This window comes from Amphiprion ocellaris, chromosome 4 (genome assembly GCF_022539595.1).
Source record: "Amphiprion ocellaris isolate individual 3 ecotype Okinawa chromosome 4, ASM2253959v1, whole genome shotgun sequence".
NCBI lineage: Eukaryota > Metazoa > Chordata > Actinopteri > Pomacentridae > Amphiprion > Amphiprion ocellaris.
Window position 1 is genome coordinate 29,956,959 of NC_072769.1, and position 18,999 is coordinate 29,975,957.

At 41.0% G+C, this 18,999-nt stretch overlaps 2 protein-coding genes across 8 annotated transcripts in view; one reads left to right on the forward strand and one right to left on the reverse strand.

Annotated features, from left to right (window-relative positions):
• Positions 1-11,454, forward strand: part of myh11a (myosin, heavy chain 11a, smooth muscle) — a 33,858-nt gene extending 22,404 nt beyond the window's left edge. For 2 of the 3 annotated variants that reach the window (XM_023289421.3, XM_023289422.3), the window contains 25 exons: positions 514-635; positions 736-805; positions 931-1,091; positions 1,345-1,453; positions 1,591-1,722; positions 1,950-2,156; positions 2,310-2,447; positions 2,541-2,664; positions 2,778-2,949; positions 3,103-3,315; positions 3,540-3,684; positions 3,765-3,971; positions 4,091-4,195; positions 4,345-4,497; positions 4,695-4,943; positions 5,120-5,332; positions 5,487-5,699; positions 5,816-5,977; positions 6,977-7,105; positions 7,191-7,279; positions 7,366-7,489; positions 8,291-8,499; positions 8,801-8,909; positions 9,034-9,206; positions 10,425-11,454. In XM_023289421.3, the coding sequence (XP_023145189.1) occupies positions 514-635; positions 736-805; positions 931-1,091; positions 1,345-1,453; positions 1,591-1,722; positions 1,950-2,156; positions 2,310-2,447; positions 2,541-2,664; positions 2,778-2,949; positions 3,103-3,315; positions 3,540-3,684; positions 3,765-3,971; positions 4,091-4,195; positions 4,345-4,497; positions 4,695-4,943; positions 5,120-5,332; positions 5,487-5,699; positions 5,816-5,977; positions 6,977-7,105; positions 7,191-7,279; positions 7,366-7,489; positions 8,291-8,499; positions 8,801-8,909; positions 9,034-9,206; positions 10,425-10,554 (3,858 nt within the window). In that variant the 3' untranslated portion in view covers positions 10,555-11,454. Of the gene's footprint in view, positions 1-513; positions 636-735; positions 806-930; positions 1,092-1,344; positions 1,454-1,590; positions 1,723-1,949; positions 2,157-2,309; positions 2,448-2,540; positions 2,665-2,777; positions 2,950-3,102; positions 3,316-3,539; positions 3,685-3,764; positions 3,972-4,090; positions 4,196-4,344; positions 4,498-4,694; positions 4,944-5,119; positions 5,333-5,486; positions 5,700-5,815; positions 5,978-6,976; positions 7,106-7,190; positions 7,280-7,365; positions 7,490-8,290; positions 8,500-8,800; positions 8,910-9,033; positions 9,207-9,906; positions 9,940-10,424 lie in introns of all 3 variants that reach the window. The other variant, XM_023289423.3, reaches the window with a different exon arrangement.
• On the reverse strand, positions 11,455-18,012 carry LOC111581297 (nuclear distribution protein nudE homolog 1). Of its 5 annotated transcripts, none has more exons than XM_023289427.3 (10): positions 17,854-18,012; positions 17,371-17,461; positions 17,085-17,238; positions 16,474-16,622; positions 16,159-16,295; positions 15,719-15,895; positions 15,524-15,609; positions 15,272-15,426; positions 13,313-13,418; positions 11,455-13,192 (listed from the first exon to the last, which is right to left on the reverse strand). In XM_023289427.3, exons 2-9 carry the CDS (start codon positions 17,454-17,456, stop codon positions 13,325-13,327), a joined length of 1,038 nt encoding a protein of 345 aa, XP_023145195.1. In that variant the 5' UTR covers positions 17,457-17,461; positions 17,854-18,012; the 3' UTR covers positions 11,455-13,192; positions 13,313-13,324. The 5 variants fall into 5 exon arrangements, with proteins under 5 accessions (XP_023145195.1, XP_023145194.1, XP_023145192.1 ...); XM_023289426.3 differs by having other exon boundaries at positions 11,455-13,199; XM_023289424.3 differs by having other exon boundaries at positions 11,455-13,418.
• Positions 18,013-18,999: the final 987 nt, after the last annotated feature.

Here is an 18,999-nt window from a genome sequence, read left to right on the forward strand (position 1 = left end):
CAAATATTAGTTATCAAGGAAGCCAGTAACTGATATTTAGAACTGATACACATTGCAGAAAAGAAAACATTTAGAGTAACACAAACTCCAACACAAACTTTGTTGAATTCCTATTGTTTATCTATGAGTGATGTTTAATTAAAAGAGGACTTTTCAACATTCATGTTTTGATAGTCTGTTACTCAGAAAGTGTAGCCAATCAGCATGACATTGCTGAAGAGACCACAGACTACACAGAGAGAGGCAGATGCATTACAGCAATAGTAGCATCTTTTTACTTTGTTTATTTTATGAGGAATTGGTTTTAAAAAAAAAAAAAACTGAGTATCAGGTCAGAAAATCGGCCAAGCTGATGATCAGTCGACCCCTAATTTACAACCAATCTGGTGCCTCATTCTCTTCAAACTTAAACAAATATGCATTTCTGAAGTCAAATAAAACCACTACACATCAGTCAGTCAGACTTAGCTCATAAAATCTAGCATTATAAAACTGAAATCCTGCTCTGCTCAGGCAGGGAAGCTGGATGCCCACCTGGTTCTGGAGCAGCTGAGGTGTAACGGTGTGTTGGAGGGAATCAGAATCTGTCGGCAAGGTTTCCCCAACCGAATCGTTTTCCAGGAGTTCCGTCAGCGGTGAGTCTATCACCATGTGCTCATGTTTCAAATACAGTTCATAATATTTATGGCCATTTTTCAAAAATACTGAGTATGAAATCTGTCTTTCTCTGCACAGTTATGAGATCTTGGCTGCTAGTGCTATTCCCAAAGGTTTCATGGATGGTAAACAGGCCTGCTGCCTCATGGTAAGTTCAAAATTTGCGCACGTGTTTGTTAAAATTCATTGCAGGCACTGTGTTTTCTTCACTCATGGAGGTAGTGATATCCATGTGAGCTGTCAACACCTCATCTTTTTCACCTGTCTCTGTAGATCAAGCATCTGGACTTGGACCCCAACCTGTACAGGATTGGACAGAGTAAAATCTTCTTCCGCACAGGAGTGCTCGCCCAGCTGGAGGAGGAGAGAGATCTGAAGATCACTGTGATCATCATTGCTTTCCAGGCCCAGGCTCGAGGATTCCTTGCCAGAAAGTATGACTATACAAGTCCCCTCACTCATGCTTCATCCTCTAATAAATTAAGCTGTCTGTGGTACATTACACTCCTTACAGTTTTACCACATCCAGGCTTTTAATCAGTGTTTTAGTTGTTTTATGTCACAGTAAAGGGAGGATTTCAGAGCTCTAATTTTATTCTTGTTGTTTTTCTGTCCATAAATTAGAACACTGTGCATGTTGTGCTCTATCATACATGATGTAATAGTTCTCCTGCTGTGCTTTTAAAGGGCATTTGCCAAGAGACAACAGCAGCTGACAGCCATGAAAGTGATCCAGAGGAACTGTGCTGCCTACCTCAAACTCAGGAACTGGCAGTGGTGGAGGCTCTTCACAAAGGTCAGCCAATCATGTTTAATGCAGCAACACCACAGACTCCTATTCATATTTTCATGCAGAATATTTTTTATGCAGAATCAAGTCTTCAAATGTTTCTTTTGCCCCATGTTCAAGATGTCTACCCTTCTGAACTGCAGGTCAAGCCTCTGCTGCAAGTGACCCGACAGGAGGAAGAGATGAGTCTAAAGGAGGAAGAGCTAGTGAAAGCCAAAGAAGTTGCTACAAAGTTTGAGTCAGAGCTCAAAGAAATCACCTTGAAACACACATCGGTAAAGGATGAAACCTGCTGCAATGACACAAGCACATTACTAAACCGTATTTTGCTTTCTTATAATGTCCCAAACTTATAAAATAGTGTCTAACTACAAATCACATGTTCAGTTTCTGTAAACACAACAATAAAAACGAGACAGTAATAATAAGCTACTATTCATGAACTACCAGGAATCTGCTGACAATGAAGCTGAGTTTGATCTTTTCTGTTGGTGTTGTCCAGGTTGTTGAGGAGAGGAATGCACTGCAGGAGCAGCTTCAGGCCGAGACAGAGCTGTATGCTGAGGCTGAGGAGATGAGAGTCCGTCTGGCAGCTAAGAAGCAGGAGTTGGAGGAGATCCTCCATGAGATGGAGGCGAGGCTGGATGAAGAGGAGGAACGTGCTCAGGCGCTGCTGGTGGACAAGAAGAAGATGCAACAGCAGATGCAGGTCTACAGATGTTTCCTGTTTTCTTATTTGTTAATTAGTGTTGTTTAGCTGCTATTGCTTGCTTTTGTCTCTCATTGTCAGCTATTTATACTTTGAAAGTGAGAAGAAACTGCAGCAGAAACTGAGCATTAGGCCTCTGTTCCTCCAATGTAGGAATTGGAGGAACATCTGGAAGAGGAGGAGGACGCTCGTCAAAAGCTGCAGCTGGAGAAGGTTACTTGTGATGGAAAGATCAAGAAGTTGGAGGACGACATTCTGGTAATGGAGGACCAGAACAACAAGCTGCTCAAGGTAAATATTGGAACACGGCATTCATCAGAGAGGCTTCAATTTTGGAATTTTGAATTTTACTAAATAGATGACCTGCTTTGTGATATTATGTAGGAGCGGAAACTGATGGAGGAAAGAATCGCAGACTTCAGTGCAAACCTGGCAGAGGAAGAGGAGAAATCAAAGAACCTCACAAAGCTCAAAAATAAACACGAGTCCATGATCTCTGAGTTGGAAGGTGACCACCTTTTGTGCATATCCTCAAAAACAAATTACTGATGTCTCTAAGGGGGCTTTACTCATACTTTGCAGACATATAGATTTGTGAGTGTTATCCCTTTCCTGTACTAGTCCGTTTGAAGAAAGAAGAAAAGGGTCGCCAGGAGCTGGACAAGGCAAAGCGCAAGTTAGAGGCTGAGTCGAACGACCTGCAAGAGCAGATAGCCGACCTGCAGGCTCAGATCGCGGATCTCAAAGCTCAGCTTGCCAAGAAGGAGGAAGAGCTACAGAACGCATTGGCCAGGTAAAGTCACATTCTGGGTTACTCTGACTGTTATTTGTTGGTCGATTGCTTGTCTTCTGTGTAATTATTCTACCAATTACAGATTTACTTTTCATTATCGTATTGTAACATCAACTGTATATTTCTGTCTTCAATGCACTCTTCCTTCTTCAGGTTAGAAGATGAGACAGCCCAGAAAAACAATGCTCTGAAAAAGATCAGAGAGCTTGAAGGACACATCTCGGACCTGCAGGAAGACCTCGACTCTGAGCGGGCAGCCAGGAACAAGGCAGAGAAGATCAAACGGGACCTCGGAGAGGAGCTGGAGGCCCTCAAGTCGGAGCTAGAAGATACTCTGGACACCACTGCCACTCAGCAAGAACTAAGGTTAGTCATGCTGTACCCAAATATACAAGTATTTATTCAGTGGAAGTCTACAAAGTTAATGCATATGAAGGATTTAGCTGTGCAATTCATTTTAGAGAAGAAAAAGACCAAGACTGCAAAAAAAAAAAAAAAAACAACACAAGTACTATGGTGGTGGTGGTACAGTGGTAGCTATATTTGTAAAATATGAAATATATCTTCATGCTTCATTTATTTTTCTGCAGAGCCAAACGTGAGCAGGAGGTGACCCTGCTGAAGAGAGCCATAGATGACGAGAACCGAACCCACGAGGCTCAGATACAAGAGATGAGACAGAAACACACTCAGGCTGTGGAGGAGCTCACTGAGCAGCTGGAGCAGTCCAAACGAGTAGGACTTAAGTTACATACACTTTTCATTTTTTCTTTGTTATCTGCAGCGTATTGATGTTTTTTCTCTCCTCTGTTCAGGTGAAGTCCAACCTGGAGAAGGCAAAACAAGCTCTGGAGAAAGAAACGTCAGAATTAACCATGGAGGTCCGCTCACTGACTCAGGCCAAACAAGACGGGGAGCACAAGAGGAAGAAGTTGGAGGGTCAGGTGGCCGATCTGCAGTCGCGCTTCACTGACAGCGAGAAACAGAAGGCTGAGCTGGGTGAACGCTGCTCCAAGATCACTGTAAATCGCTTTCAGATGTTACATCAATAATCAACCTGAAAAAATAGTGATTTAAAAGAATAAGTCACACATACGCACAACACTGAAGTCCCAGTAATCTCATGGTTGTCTCTGTGCAGGTTGAACTGGAGAGTGTGACAAACCTACTGAATGAAGCAGAAGGCAAGAACATCAAACTAAGCAAAGATGTCTCCAGTCTTACCTCCCAACTCCAAGACACACAGGTAAATAGACTTTTAAGGCTGAAACGTGGGAAAATTCCAACACTGTCCACATGTAGCTGCTCCTCTGACAGTAAAATATGCTCAATAATGCCTACTGACCAGAAGTAAGAAGTAAAGTATTGACCCTGGAGCTGATGTGCTGTTAACAGGACCTGCTAGCTGAGGAGACACGTCAGAAACTACAGTTTTCTACAAAACTGAGACAAGCAGAAGACGACAAGAACAGCTTGCAGGAGCAGCTTGAAGAGGAGGTGGAGGCCAAGAGGAATGTGGAGAGACACGTGTCCACACTCAACATCCAGGTCAGAGCTCAGAATGGCATGTTATTAAAAGATAGAGGTGGAAAAACAAAGTAAGAAGTGATGATGAAACTAAATGTTGAGGTAATCGGAAACTACTCTTGATCTTGAAGAGTTGAAAAGACCTAAGTTATGTAAAAACAAAATCCAGATTTCTCTTTTTTGGTCAGTGACTTGACACAAGTTTGATCTGTGTGCAGCTGTCAGACGCAAAGAAGAAACTGGACGAAATGTCAGGAAACATTGAGCTGTTGGAGGAAGGCAAGAAACGTCTGCAGAGAGATTTGGAGGCAGCAAACACTCAATATGAAGAGAAGGCCTCAGCATACGACAAGCTGGAGAAGACCAAAAACCGTCTGCAGCAGGAGCTGGAGGACACACTGATGGACCTGGATAGCCAGAGACAGATTGTGTCAAACCTGGAGAAGAAGCAGAAAAAGTTTGACCAGGTCAGCTAAACCAGAAACAAAGACTAATTAGTTACAGTTAACAAAAACATTTGTCCCTTTTTTGATTTCAGAAATGTTATTTGAAATTGAAGTTATGGCTCAAAGTGTAGCCCATCCAAAATAATTTCTTCAACAGTCAAACAAATCCATGATTGATTGGTTTCTCTGACTTGCAGATGCTGGCTGAAGAGAAGAGTATCTCCAGTAAATATGCAGATGAGAGAGATCGTGCTGAAGCCGAGGCCAGAGAGAAAGAAACTAAGGCTCTGTCTCTGGCGAGGGCTCTGGAGGAGGCCCAGGATGCCAGAGAGGAGCTGGAGAGAGCCAACAAGGCCCTGAAAGTGGAGATGGAGGACCTCGTCAGCTCCAAGGATGACGTGGGAAAAAACGTTAGTGTTGGAACATCACTCAGTTTCTCGCATTTTAAACTTTTAGCACTGGATTAGTAGACTTTTAGAAAGACAGTCCATGGTTTTGCTGCTATAATTAGTAGAAATTAAATGCAGCATTGCCATTAATAATTATAAAATATGTTGATAAAAGGTTCACGAGCTGGAGAAGTCTAAACGAGGCCTGGAGGCCCAGGTGGAGGAGATGAAGACCCAGCTGGAAGAGCTGGAGGACGAGCTGCAGGCGGCTGAGGATGCCAAACTGCGACTGGAAGTCAACATGCAGGCCCTGAAGGCCCAGTTCGAGAGGGACCTCCAGGGACGAGATGAGATGGGAGAGGAGAAGAAGAGGCAGCTCATCAAGCAGGTGAAAAGCCATAAAAACCTTTTTCCTCCATCCAGAAGAATCTGATTTGATTCACTATAAGGGAATGTATTACCAGCTGCGTCACTAATTTTCGCCATGATGAACGCTGTCTGCAGGTTCGCGAGTTGGAGACGGAGTTGGAAGATGAACGTAAACAGAGAGCCCTGGCAGCAGCAGCCAAGAAGAAGTTGGAGACAGACATGAAAGATCTGGAGGGACAGATTGAGACGGCCAATAAGGGACGAGAAGAGGCCATCAAACAGCTCCGCAAGCTCCAGGTGAGCGTTAAAGGAATGGAGCAGACAGACGAACTGATCTAAACAATAAGCAGTCTTTTAGTTTTCATTGTAATTTTTGTAATTTGAAATTAATTTGAATGCATGTTTTCTTTTGTAATTTTACACATGTGCCTTGTTGGAAGATTGCATTTTAATGGGCAAGTTTTAAAATGTTCATCATACCATACAACACAGTGGCCATTAGCTGTAGTACCTGACTGCTCCACCAGGTGGAGCCTCTGACTGTTTATAAATGTAGCAACTCAAGAAGGGGGTCTCTTGGACTACAAGCAGTACATGTTGACAAACAGAGCGCATTCTGGGGGTTTAGTTGGCAATGGGACACCATGGTGAAGACATCTGTGACATTTAACGTCCTCTGGTCAACGTCCAAATGTTTTTAAGTCAAGCCGGTATTTATTGAGACAATAATTCATATCTCGTTATTGATCTGTTGACTACAACAGCAGCATTGGCACAGGACAAACACCCACTGTGCTCAATATGTGCTGTCGATTATTGATTGCTAATACTGCCAACTACTGTATAAGAAAATTTGCCTCCGTTGCATGCTGCCACAAAGGTAAACCGAAGATCTGGCTGAGGTTTAGACCAATACGGATTAGATCTGATACTTACATCTAAATAGGACATCCCTACTTAATATAAACATAGGTTTGTTATGTGCCACATGTAGGTGACAAAAATAATACTTTACGAGACAATAATGCAGTATTTTGCCATTTTTATTAGCATGTATCTTCCAAAAAATACTTTCCAAGCTTGCATTGGCATTTATAACTTTAAGGAGCTGAAGGTGAAGCCTCATAAATACAATGTGATAGCTCTGAGAGGACATGAACACAATACGGCATCAACCATCAGGTCACAGCTCTGGTCCAAGTCCTGCAAATATACTTTGTAAATGAATCACTTTATGACAACATCTCTCTCCCTGTTTCTCTCTTTCTGTATTTCTGTTTGTCTTCCTCCCTCCAGGGCCAGATGAAGGACTACCAGAGGGAGCTGGAAGACACCCGTGCTGCCCGAGAGGAGGTGCTGAGCTCCGCGAAGGAGAGTGAGAAGAAAGCCAAGAGTCTGGAGGCTGAACTCATGCAGCTACAGGAGGTACCACTGTAGATTCCTAACAAGGCAACAACTTCTCTGAGAGCAGAGGCTTGAACTAATAGATGCATCTCTAATCTGTTTCTAGGAACTGGCTGCAGCTGAGAGGGCACGGAAACAGGCAGAGGCCGAAAGGGACGAACTGTCCGATGAGCTGGCGAGCAACTCCTCTGGAAAGTAGGTGGAGAGTTCGTGTTGTTGCTTTGTCTTGAACAGAGAAAACGAATGACGGTAAAGTCTTCTGCTGTGGTTTACGTGTTCAGGTCAGCCTTGGCAGATGAGAAGCGTCGGCTGGAGGCGAAGATCGCCCAGCTAGAGGAGGAGCTGGAGGAGGAGCAGAGCAACATGGAGATCCTCAATGACAGACTGAGGAAGAGCACACAGCAGGTGACAAGACCGGAGAGGCAACTGAAGCTCCTTTCAGACATGCACTTATTCGAGCTTCATGTCTGAATGACCATGCTGCTCACTTTTCTGTAAAGGTGCAACTGTGATCTTACTAGGTCAGAGCTAGCAACATTTATATCACTTTCAACACAGCAGGAGCCTAAACTGCAGCCTGTCACATTAACGGAGAGTCACGCATGAGATTTAAGGACATTTGTTTTCCACATTTCTGCACCAGTATTTGTCCAAAAACATGATTGACAGCTCTAAAGACAGAGTAACAACACACCATTCTCATTTATTTTGCTGTTCAATTGCACATCTATTCGGCTACAATAGGAATGTCCATAAAAATAAAACTTTACTGCAATAAAAACAGACCAATGGCTCAGATTAACGACACAAGTATGAATGTTATCTGATAAGATGTAAACAGGGGCTAGAGTTTAGTTCCTTGCTTCCAGTTGTTTGTGTGAGTCTTTCCTCTGAGTTTATTATGAGCATCTATGAAGGAGGGGAGTTGTACACATGTGTGCATGCTGAACAATCGAACAAGATTATCTTTAACTCCATTAGTTACAGTTAGCAATTAGCTAAATGATTTGTTACATACATAGCCACCATCTTCAGATTGAGCTTCATCACAGCTGTCGGGATATTTTTATCTTCCACTTTGTAATGTCTCTAAGATGATAAAGCCAAAAATGTTATGTATCCCCTGTCTTAAAAGGGTTATCAAATAGTAAAGCAAATGGCCGAGACCGAGACCTCATCTTCTCTTTGCATTTATTCCGTCCACAGGTGGATCAGCTGAACAATGAGCTCCAGACAGAGCGGAGCACCTCCCAGAAGAATGAGAGCGCTCGGCAGCAAATGGAGCGCCAGAACAAGGAGCTGAAGGCCAAACTCCAGGAGATGGAGAACCAGGTCAAGTCCAAGTTCAAGTCCTCCATCTCTGCCCTGGAGGCTAAAGTGGCACAGCTGGAGGAGCAGCTGGAGCAGGAGAACAGGTCAGGGATAAATGAGCACAGAGTATATGTCTGAAGAATGTACAGAAGCTGCTGTTGTTTGGTGGTTTCACATCATTACAGAAACAGTGTAATTTAATCAATCAAAAACTGTAAGAAGAAGCATGTTCCAGTTGTCATTATCATTAATATCAATACTACTTCTACTCTACAGTTATGCTTGACTTGCATCAGCGAGCAATAGTTTCCAGTTCCACTAGTTATTGTTTTTTCACCTTTTTAAAAAATTACATCAGTCTTGCTCTTAGTCAGTGACCTTGGATGTTTATCCATCCTGTTTCAGAGATAAGCAGGCATCTGCCAAAAATATACGACAGAAGGACAAGAAGCTCAAGGACATGATGCTGCAGCTGGAAGATGAAAGGAAGCAGGCAGAGCAGTACAAAGACCAGGTAAAATCACTCACACTTACAGAAAATACAGTTTTCTTTTTGATGGTGTGGGTTATGTGCAAGGATGGTTTGGTTGGAGATATAAGGAGAGAACTAAGTTACCACAATTCTGCTGGCTTGCCAGGCGGAGAAGGCGAATAGTAGGGTGAAGCAGCTGAAGCGGCAGCTCGAAGAGTCAGAAGAGGAGTCTCAGCGCGCTACAGCCGCCCGCAGGAAGCTGCAGCGGGAGCTGGATGAAGCCACTGAGGCCAACGACGCCATGAGCCGCGAGGTCAACTCTCTCAAGAGCAAACTCAGGTAGCACAAAACGCCACAGTTTCTTCTTAAACAGCTGGAGTGGGTTTTTTTTAAACTCCTTTGGCTCATCTTTTTGTCTGTGATGCTAAAGCAGCACACAGACACTGCAGTAAGAAAAGTATGCATTGAGTATGAAATAAAATGCATATCAAACACATGAAACAATGATTTATACATTTTTCAAACAAATGAAAGCAAATCTGTATAAACAAAGCATATTATTACCACAGTTAAGGCTGCACAATATATTATTTCAGTATCAACAATGCAAAGTGCATGTGCTATAGTTGAAGCAAATTAACTCAAAGACATGAATTGTTTGTGCTGCCTGAGAGAAAAAAGAAAAGTGAAATGGTTCCAAGTTTCTATGACTTATCTACAAGAGAAGTCGGTCTGATACAACATAATTTCCCAAAATACAGAGTTTGTTGACATGCAGGCTCCACAGCTTAGTGGGAATTAGTTTTTATTTTCAATGCAGATGTACTCACCTACAAAATCCCCCCAATCATTCTACAATGAATAATTCTTCCCAAGAGTATTTTAAGTCATCTTGTACAAATTCTTTAACTTTTTCATATTGCAGAAAAACAAATATCGTGCAGCCCTAACTAAAGTCATAAACAGACATTTGAAACATTCAAATTTTAGGTACGTTTACTGAGCACAAGCAAAACAATCGTGTCCATCTCTATTCCAGAGGCAACCCTGAACCCAAGGAGTAACACAGCAGGTACCTCTGCACCTAAGAGTTACCCCTTCACCATTTCTAATCAGTTTACCATAACTTTCATTCCCCTTGCACACTCCTCTCATTTCTTCCATTGAGCCCAACTGAGGGAAATATGGCTCATCAGCAACCAGATTTAACCGAAAAATGTCGAGCTGTAAGCCAAGCTGCGCTATTCGGTTTTTATCAGATCTATTCCCTGGCTGCCATATTTTTCTCAGTGCTTGGTTTAACTGCCATAAACCAAACTCATTTTCCTCCTCCTCGGAGCTGAATGAGTTACAAAGATAACCAGCCGTGCTTAACCTGTGACCGAAGCACAACCTGTATATTCTGTATTTCATTGATCCTCCTTGTAGTGTGCAACACCTGAATGGTTTGCAAATAAACCTTAACCAGCGCAGAACCTGTTAACAACCGCTTCTCTCACTGTGATGATGTGTTTTTGTGTTTGTACCTGTCTCGTGTCTATCTCTGTGGTATTTTAGGCGTGGAAACGAGCCCTCCTTTGCAAGCACACCTCGGCGTATTGGCGGAGGCCGAAGGGTGGTCGAGGATGCCTCAGAGGAGGAAGCCGACTCCCAAAACGACTTCAATGGAACAAAATCCGCCGAGTAGAAGTCGATAAAGAACCAGAAATCAGATTTACTGTCCAGGGCAAGAAGTGCTACTTTAAACAGAGAATAACTTTAAAATCCTGTTATGCTATCTGCCATATTACTTCAAAATATATATTTTCTCTCATTTCCAGTAGTGTACTGATCTGTCTTCTTTGTTCAGAGCACCTTTTCTAGACACAGAACAACCAGGAAGTGCTATCAATTAGGGGAGTTGCTTTGGTGGCTCTGATTATGTGTGAGATTTGCTGTTTCTTTTCATTGTTTTTTTATTTACACTGTTTTGTACTACACTGAATGACTGAGTCTTTCATATGCAATGTTTTGTACACAAAAATAGGTGCTTCTAATTACCAGCCACTTAGAACTTAAAGCAGAGACATCATGTAAATCTACAGATGTGTTACTATTATCAGCGACTGTTGCCTGTGACTGCTGTTCCTGTGTTAGAGCAGCACTGAAGTGGGTTCAGATCGAGACAGACGTTTCTATGCTCAGTCTGCTTCCAATCAGTGCTGCTGTTTGTACCCCAAAAAAATAAATATTTAGCTTTAAAACATCTTCTTAAGTCACTGTTTTACATTATTTGCACCTTTCCTGTGCCGAGATAACCTTTAGTCCAGAAATGACCAAATGTTTGCGGTCAGACAAGGTTTAAGGTTACTCCAACCCCAAAATTGTGAGCCAGATGTCAGTATCAGGCATTTAGCAGCACTCATATCTTTATTTTTAATATCTTTCCTTTGTTAAGATTTGCTGTACATGTTTAAAAAGCCCCCCGATCACCCAACTCAATCTCATTTGTTATATGTAATCAACTAATGTTTACATGTCACTCTTTGTATCTATTAACTGTTGAACCACCTGCACAATAAATAAAGATCTTTAAAAAAAAAAAAAATCTGATTTTCTCCTTTTAATGTTTCCGTCTTGGTCAGTAACTGATTCAGCACAACATAACATTATTCTCAGCTCAATAGAAAACCAACTGCAAACCAGCAGGATAACAGATGGGTAAAGTACCTCAGGCACATACAGTTTGAAGTCAACATACAGAAGCAGTTGTAAGAGGCGCTGCATACAAACAGCCAGAACACAGTGGTCAAGGATTACAATTACAGTTAGCTCATGTTAATCCAAAGAGGGTTAAATAGCAAAGAGGAGCAGGAACTCCAGTTCTCAGGTTACATTCCTACACACAGGCTACAGTGCAGTATAGAGTGATGACTACTGCATAAAAGTGATATTTAGATATGCAACTGTAATATTTGCCTAATGAGCTGCTGGATGGCAGTAGTGACAACATCAGATTTAACCAGAAACATTTCAGGATAAGTATAGATATCACATTAAAACTGTTCATCACTCAGTTTCCCATTTCAACACATTTTCTCACTAAGAGGCAGTTTAAAGGGTATTCAATATAGGCTCTATATACCTACACAAATATACTATGAACTGTGCTTATCTTTGACCTGTTAAACTCTATTATTGCTTTTACTATATGACCACCATATAAACTCTGATGGCAGAAATGTCGTCCCAGATCCATACGAGAAGTATTCCTATACATTCAGAAGTGCACATGTGCCCAACTAAAGTCTACAGTCAACTAAAGTTAGAAACAAAAGGTTATTGGTAACACTAGATCATAAATCTGCAACACCTATAGCTATTCTTCACATTTATAAGCCCTGCATAACAGAAAATAATTGGTCTGATAAAAACAAGTCTGTGCAATGGCAGAAAGGAGGTGATAGACATGACCTGGGTCAAAATTAATTGGAAAAAGTTACCAAATGAGATCGTTTAAACTACCCCAAAGGAAAGCAGAATTCCCTCATTTCAAAATGTTCAGACACCGGAAGAGATTGATAATCCATTTCAGGATTTTCACTATTAGGTTTGTTAATGGAATCACAGCAAAGCAAGCCCCATAAACTGAAGAGGGAATAGCGTTAATAAAGGCAGCGAAGGCTGAAATACCAAATCATGACAGCAACTAATTTATTCTCTGCATTTAATCAGTCTGGGGTCTCATCAAGAAAAACTATTTTTGCCATCTTCTTAGCCGACAATATCAATCTATCTTGTTCGGTACAAGATTATTTCAAGTTCAAAGAACAACAAAACATTGAGCAGTAACTATTTTTTAACAGAGAAAACCTAACCCAGTGCTTTTGTGTAAGTTTTTCCATTTATCACAGCTTTGGTTCGGACTTGGACATGAATACAATGTCTGCTTGTTTGATCCTTTTCATCAATGAACGCTCCAGGTTTTTGGTCCCCACACCAGGGTCACTTTCCAGTGCCTGCAATTAATGTGACTGGCCCTTATTTGAGTTGTAATTATTGGGCAAGTGCAGCAACTACACCAAATGAGTTTTGGGGGAGCAGTAATGTTTCTAAAGCCCTGCTGTGTTTGATCCATCACAGAAAGCAGTAGACAGACAGTCCATCATCACAAGCTGGTTTTTTTTGTGTTTTTTTAGAAGCTAACCACAGCATACAATGGATGGTATAATGTGAGTGGTAGTTTCTGTGTTCCTTGATTTTACCCGAGCTGCAGGGCTTCTTCCTGTGATGTGGTGTGATACCAGCCAGAGGCAGAAGTCCACGCACTGATGGACGGAGACATTCTGCTTTCTCGTTCCAACAGTTCAGCAGGGCACATGTTGACAGGGGAAGACAGCTCAGTTCAAAGTCCCATTGCTGTAGTTTACCGAGATGGTGAGGAGGGTTGAGGGAAGGTAGCTCACCATTTTATTCTCTCATAGCAGGATCTTGACACCTCCCTGTGGAGACTGAGCCCCCTGGGAGACCCCTCTTGGAGGAGCTGGTCCAAACTCTAACCGCTTCACTAAACTGAAAGACAACACATACATGGACTAATAAGCAAAATGTAGAAATTCACATTCCCAATATTAGACCACTTAAACCAGGAGTCATTGTAGTTCAGGGGCCACATTCAGCCCAATTTGATCTCAAGAGCGCCAGACCAGTCAAGTCATAACATGATAACCTATAAATGACAGAAAAAAATGCAAAACAAAACGAGAAACAAAGCAACAAAAACACGAGGCAAACAAAAGTCAGACAAAAACAAGACAAAATATTACAAAAACAAGACACATAACGACAAAAGGACAAAAATGAGACAAACAACACGAAACAAAACAAAAGAGACAAGAAATTAGACAAAAAGGTTACCAAGCGACAAAAACAAGACAAAAAAAATGACAAAAGTGAGGAAGGAAATGACCAAAAAATAGACAAACAACACAAGCAAGACAAAAAAAAACTGCAAAATGGCAAAAATGCTACACAAAATAAGGAATAAAGTAAAACACAAATTGACAAAAATAAGACAAAAAACACAAGACAAAAGGGAAACACAAAACGACAAAAATATGAGACGAACGTCAAAAGTCAGTCAAAAAAAGAACAAAAACAAGACAAAATATTACAAAAATGAGACACAAAAGGACAAAAAATGACAGACACGAAACAAAACAAACAAGAGACAAAAAATTAGACAAAACAGTTACAAAGCGACAAAAACGAGACAAAAAATGACAAAAGCGAGAAACAAAACGACCAAAAAATAGAATATGCAAATGAGACCAAAAAAAATGCAGAACAACAAAAACGAAAAAGTCACAAAAATAAGACAAAAAACACAAGCGAGACAAAAACCAGAAACAAAATGACAAAAGTCAGACAAAAAAAGCCAAAAAACAACAAAAAGTCAGACAAAAAAAGCCAAAAAACAACAAAAATAAGACAAAATATGACAAAAATTTGACCCAAAATGACAAACACAATGTGTTGGTGTTGTGGAAACACAATGACAATAAAGATTCTTGATTCCTGAAAAGAAGCTTTATGGTATTGTGGCATGTCTAGAATAAATCAATAAATCAAATAAAATACACTGCTGGATAGTTAATAAATTTACTTTGTACTTGCTCAAAGTCTGTGTGAAATACATGCAAAGTCCATCATTGTTTATATATTCTGTGCCCGCACACCATCAATCAAATCAAAATGGCTGGTTCCGTCATGCGTGCACAGGTGGTGTCACTGCTGCAGAGTGGCCAAACAGATAGTCCACACATTCACAGAAAAACTGGAGGTCACTCAGATGACCACATAGAGCCTTGCACACACTCTGATGATGAAACTCATGCCACCTGATGCACATGTAGATGCAGAAAGTATAACACTGGTCTTAGTATGCTCCTAGTTGGTAGAGCAGTAGAGTTCAGTAAATAATTTATAGAAAAATGATCCAATAAAAATGTAAATTAATGTAAGTACAAAGTGGACAGAGTGATTTTAATTGCTCCCGTTTTCATGACTCAATTCACATTGCGGCCTTGGTATGTAGATTTTGTAATTTAGGTCATTAAAACAACATTCATCACTTTGCTAGTTGTTAAAACTCATGCAGAAAAATACTAATTTAATCACTGTAATTGCATTTTATCATTAGGCCCACTTATACAGCAGCTCTCTGGAACAACAGCAACACAGTGGGGTCTACCTATAACTGCACATCACAAACTTTATAATAAATGTATACATGTGGTTTGGTAAAATGCAATTTAGATACTCCTCAAACAGCAAAACAGACTTCTATGCAAGTCATGATAGAATCAGGAAAACCAGAGATTTTCCTTTGTTTGCCCATTAGATTATGCTGTTGTTTTTCTCACCTGTCGTACTGTGGCGGAGGACTCAAGCTGGTAGCTTGGGCCTCATTGCCTGCTTCTAAACCTGCAGGACTACCAGGCCCAGCTGGAAGTGCTGGTCTGGGGACAGACGTGTCATATACAAAGTCTCGACAGGATGCCAACTTTGACTCCAAATTCTGGAAGGGATTTAACAAAATAGTAAGTTAATTAACAAAAAAATAAAGTGATTGTATTCAGTGATAACAGTTCTGTGATCATTAGTAAATCTCTTACCCCAACTTTTCTTAGCAGCTCTCCCACAATGTTGAGAGCAGATATTCTAGCAGATGTAGTGAGGGGGGTCCCTGTTAGACCATCACCTAAAACAAACCAGCCAAGAACAGAAAAGTACTCAGTATATTCATTAGTATGAAGCCGATACTCTGCTCACCAGTGTAGTTATTAATACAGTCAAAGTTTTTATATTACCTCGTCGAATGCTGGATGCTGGAGGCGTGGCATATGAGCTGATAGGTTTGGAGGGTGTGACAGGGATGGATGGGTTTCCAGCTGATGGACACGGCAGATCTGGTCGATCAGTGTCTTTGCCCAGACTGCTGGATGGTCGTCTCTCCTTCTGCCGCACAGCCAGCTCCTGGCGAAGGTCTGCCACAAACAGGAGAAACAGATACAACTGTGAGTCAGCTTTGTCAGGAAATTTATGTAAAACAATGGTTTCCATTCTACACATAACGTAAATCAAACTGAAACTATGGCTGTCTGGAAGGTTGGATCATGAATCAGAACGTGAAAAAAAAAAGAATTGCTGAATTAATACAGCTATCAAAATTCACTGGGTCAGGCGTAAGTGAAATCAGCAGTTCTTGTAAGCTTGAGAAGCTGCAGTGAGTGCTTGTTTGTGTGTATACCTCTAGCTTCGTCCTTGAGCCTCTGAACAGACTCAAGCAGATTCTCTTTCTCATCCAGCTCACTTTCAAGAAAGGCATTCCTCTCAATGACCTGGTTCATCCGCTGCTCAAAGTCCTCCAGAGACATGATGGTAGCCCTGGAACAAGCGAGAGGATAAGTCACTAAAATTTAACTCCACTGGATCCATGAGCATACTGATAAGTTTAACTCTTTGGGAGTGTGTCAAAACACACCAAATTGAGAACTTGCTTGTTTATTCTTGAATGATGAAGTCAGTTTATAAAATGATGGCATAAGACCTATGAAATGCTGACCTTTTGGTTCTCTCCAGGTCATCATTGGACTGCTCTAACTCTCTGATATACTTCTGCAGGTGATCTTTAACTGCTGTGGTCTGTGCCAGGTCTTCCTCCAGGGTTGAGATGTGCCTCAAAGCATCAGAATGCTGGGCTTCAAATTTTTCCTGCAAACAGCACACAGGCAAATTAAGTAACACTGTCAAAGACAGCTTTGCAGTTACATGGCATGAATATCAATGCAGTTAACACAATATTTTTCAAAAAGGATATAAATATCTTTTATTACTTTAGCTGAGACGAAAAAAAACTTTAGAAAGACCTTGCTCCCCTCTTTGTCCCCAACAACTTTGAGAAATCAGGCATTTTTCAGCACAATCCTGCTTTTCTTCTATTAGTGTTCCCTTCCCCATGGACCACTGAACAAAAATAGCAGTCAGCTGCTTTAGCTAGGCAGCAATTTTCCTAGTAGCAGTGGCAAAGATATGCTAAATTTAGTTGGTTAAAAGCTAACAGCATGTGTTATGTCTTGTATGAGAGAGGGCACAGTAACATCTACATCATTTCATTAATCAGAGCACCAGTGCCTGTCCCGGCCCTGCAGGGGCCAAGATCTGTTAATGATCTACCTTTATGTTTTCCAGTTCCATGCGAAGTCGGTTGTTGTCTAGCAGCAGCTCTTTATTTCGACCCTCACACTGCTTCAGCTCCGCTTCCAGTTCTGCTTCATAGTCTCGACTCATCTGCTGGAATTCCTGCAGCTCTTCCTGAGACTCCTCAGCCCTGGAGACAAAACATTGTTGAACTCCACCTAATTCAACCCACGAAGGCTTCCATACTCTAAAACACGTGAACAGCTATAGCAGATGAGCAGTGCTTTTACTTAAGGTAACCGGTTATCTCTTATAGTGTTACCTCTGCTGGTGTCTCTCTGCCTGCTCCTTCCAGAAGCCCAGCTCCTCCTTTAAGGATGCGAAGTTGTGTGTTGTTGGCTCTACCATGTCTGCTGCAAAAGGTGACGAGGAGGTGAATCAAATTAGAGCTTTAAATTCTGTCCTTATCTGGCACAAGGGCACATCCTGACAATTCAAAACACAAAACCGTTAGCGGATGCTAACTAGGTTAGCTGAAGCAAGTAACCACCGACGTTTGTTTTGTAACAGTGCACTGAAGCCGAGGAGAGTAATTACTACAGAGACATGTTTTTCGTTTTTTTCCTAGCGACGAATAAAATATAAAGATGGGAAATGAAAGCGTAGCTACTTTTTAAAAGCTAACAATAGTCTAGGACACACACCGGCTAAGTTTTGAGCTAACTTAAGCTAGTGAACGCAGCTAAGCGACTCAGTCAGAATATGTGGTCCCGAACCAATAATATCCAGAACCGAACCGACTCACCTACACACACGAGAACGATTAAAACATGCTATAGGCCAGGAAATGTATTCCGACGGATATGTTCCGGATTTGTGCAAAACACGTATTGTGACTTGCACAAACTAATCTCTTATTACGTTAGCACGGCGCTCGACTCGCCAACCAAATACAAACGACTCCTCAATTCTCGGAGCTCATTGGGCAATACTGATGACGTCTGGCAAAGATGATCCAATCAGATCCCTGGACGTACCTGTAGCCTCCATCACCGCCTTGCTGTGGCTGCAGTGCTTGTGTTCATAAAAACAGTAACAGGGGCGCCTCCAGAAATGATCATAGGGGTGGACAGATTAACCCTCGTGTCATCCTGCGGGTCAAAATTGAACCGTTTTAAAGTTTGAAAATGTGGAAAAAAAAATTTTTTCACAGTGAAACTTCTGATGTCCATATTTTCAACATTTTTGGGAAATTTTTGAACGTTTTTTTGGTGGAAAAAAATGAAATGTTAAAAATGTTTCCTGAAGAACATTCACATCAAAATCAACCAAAATCCAGCGAATTTCACTGGATTTTGGTTGTATATATGTGGATGTTCTTAAGGAAAATATTAGAAGTTTTACTGATATATATGGAATCACTTTAGATATTTTTAGGATTTTTTTTGGAAGATTTTTACTCATTTTTTGAAAATATTTACACGAATTTTCTTGCCAAATTTGGGGATTTAAAAAAAAATACTTTTAAGGGAAATTTTTAAGGAATTATTGGAATTTTCTTCCTGAAGGTTTTGCAAATTTTTCAGAAATTTGGGGAATATTTTGCTGATTTTTTTTGGGGGGGGGGGTTTAGACAAAGAAACAATATTTTTTGGTGCCTGTAAATGAGGACAACAGGAGGGTTAAGATAAAATCAAATAATCCTTTATTGCTCCCCACACCAGGGGAATAATAAACCTATGTATACTACTACAACTACGGCTACTACTATTAATAATAATAACAATAATAGTAATAATAATAATAATATGTACAATATGTAAAATGAGAAATGAAAATTAATAAATACAGTAGTAATACACTGCAGACATAAGCAATACAAAGTGGCTTGTAAAATAAATGTAAAAGTGGAAGGTGCAGCAGTGCAAAAATTAAATTAAAATGCTAGGGT

What these genes read in the sequence shown, in the direction of transcription:
- LOC111581297 (XM_023289427.3), bottom strand. Translation starts at nt 17,456, where the DNA reads ATGGTAGAGCCAACAACACACAACTTCGCATCCTTAAAGGAGGAGCTG. An exon ending in TGGAACTGGAAAACATAAAG is followed by an intron (nt 16,623 to 17,084) that starts GTAGATCATTAA and finishes TGCTGTTTGCAG; the next exon opens with GAAAAATTTGAAGCCCAGCA. An exon ending in CCTCCGCCACAGTACGACAG is followed by an intron (nt 13,419 to 15,271) that starts GTGAGAAAAACA and finishes GTTGTCTTTCAG; the next exon opens with TTTAGTGAAGCGGTTAGAGT.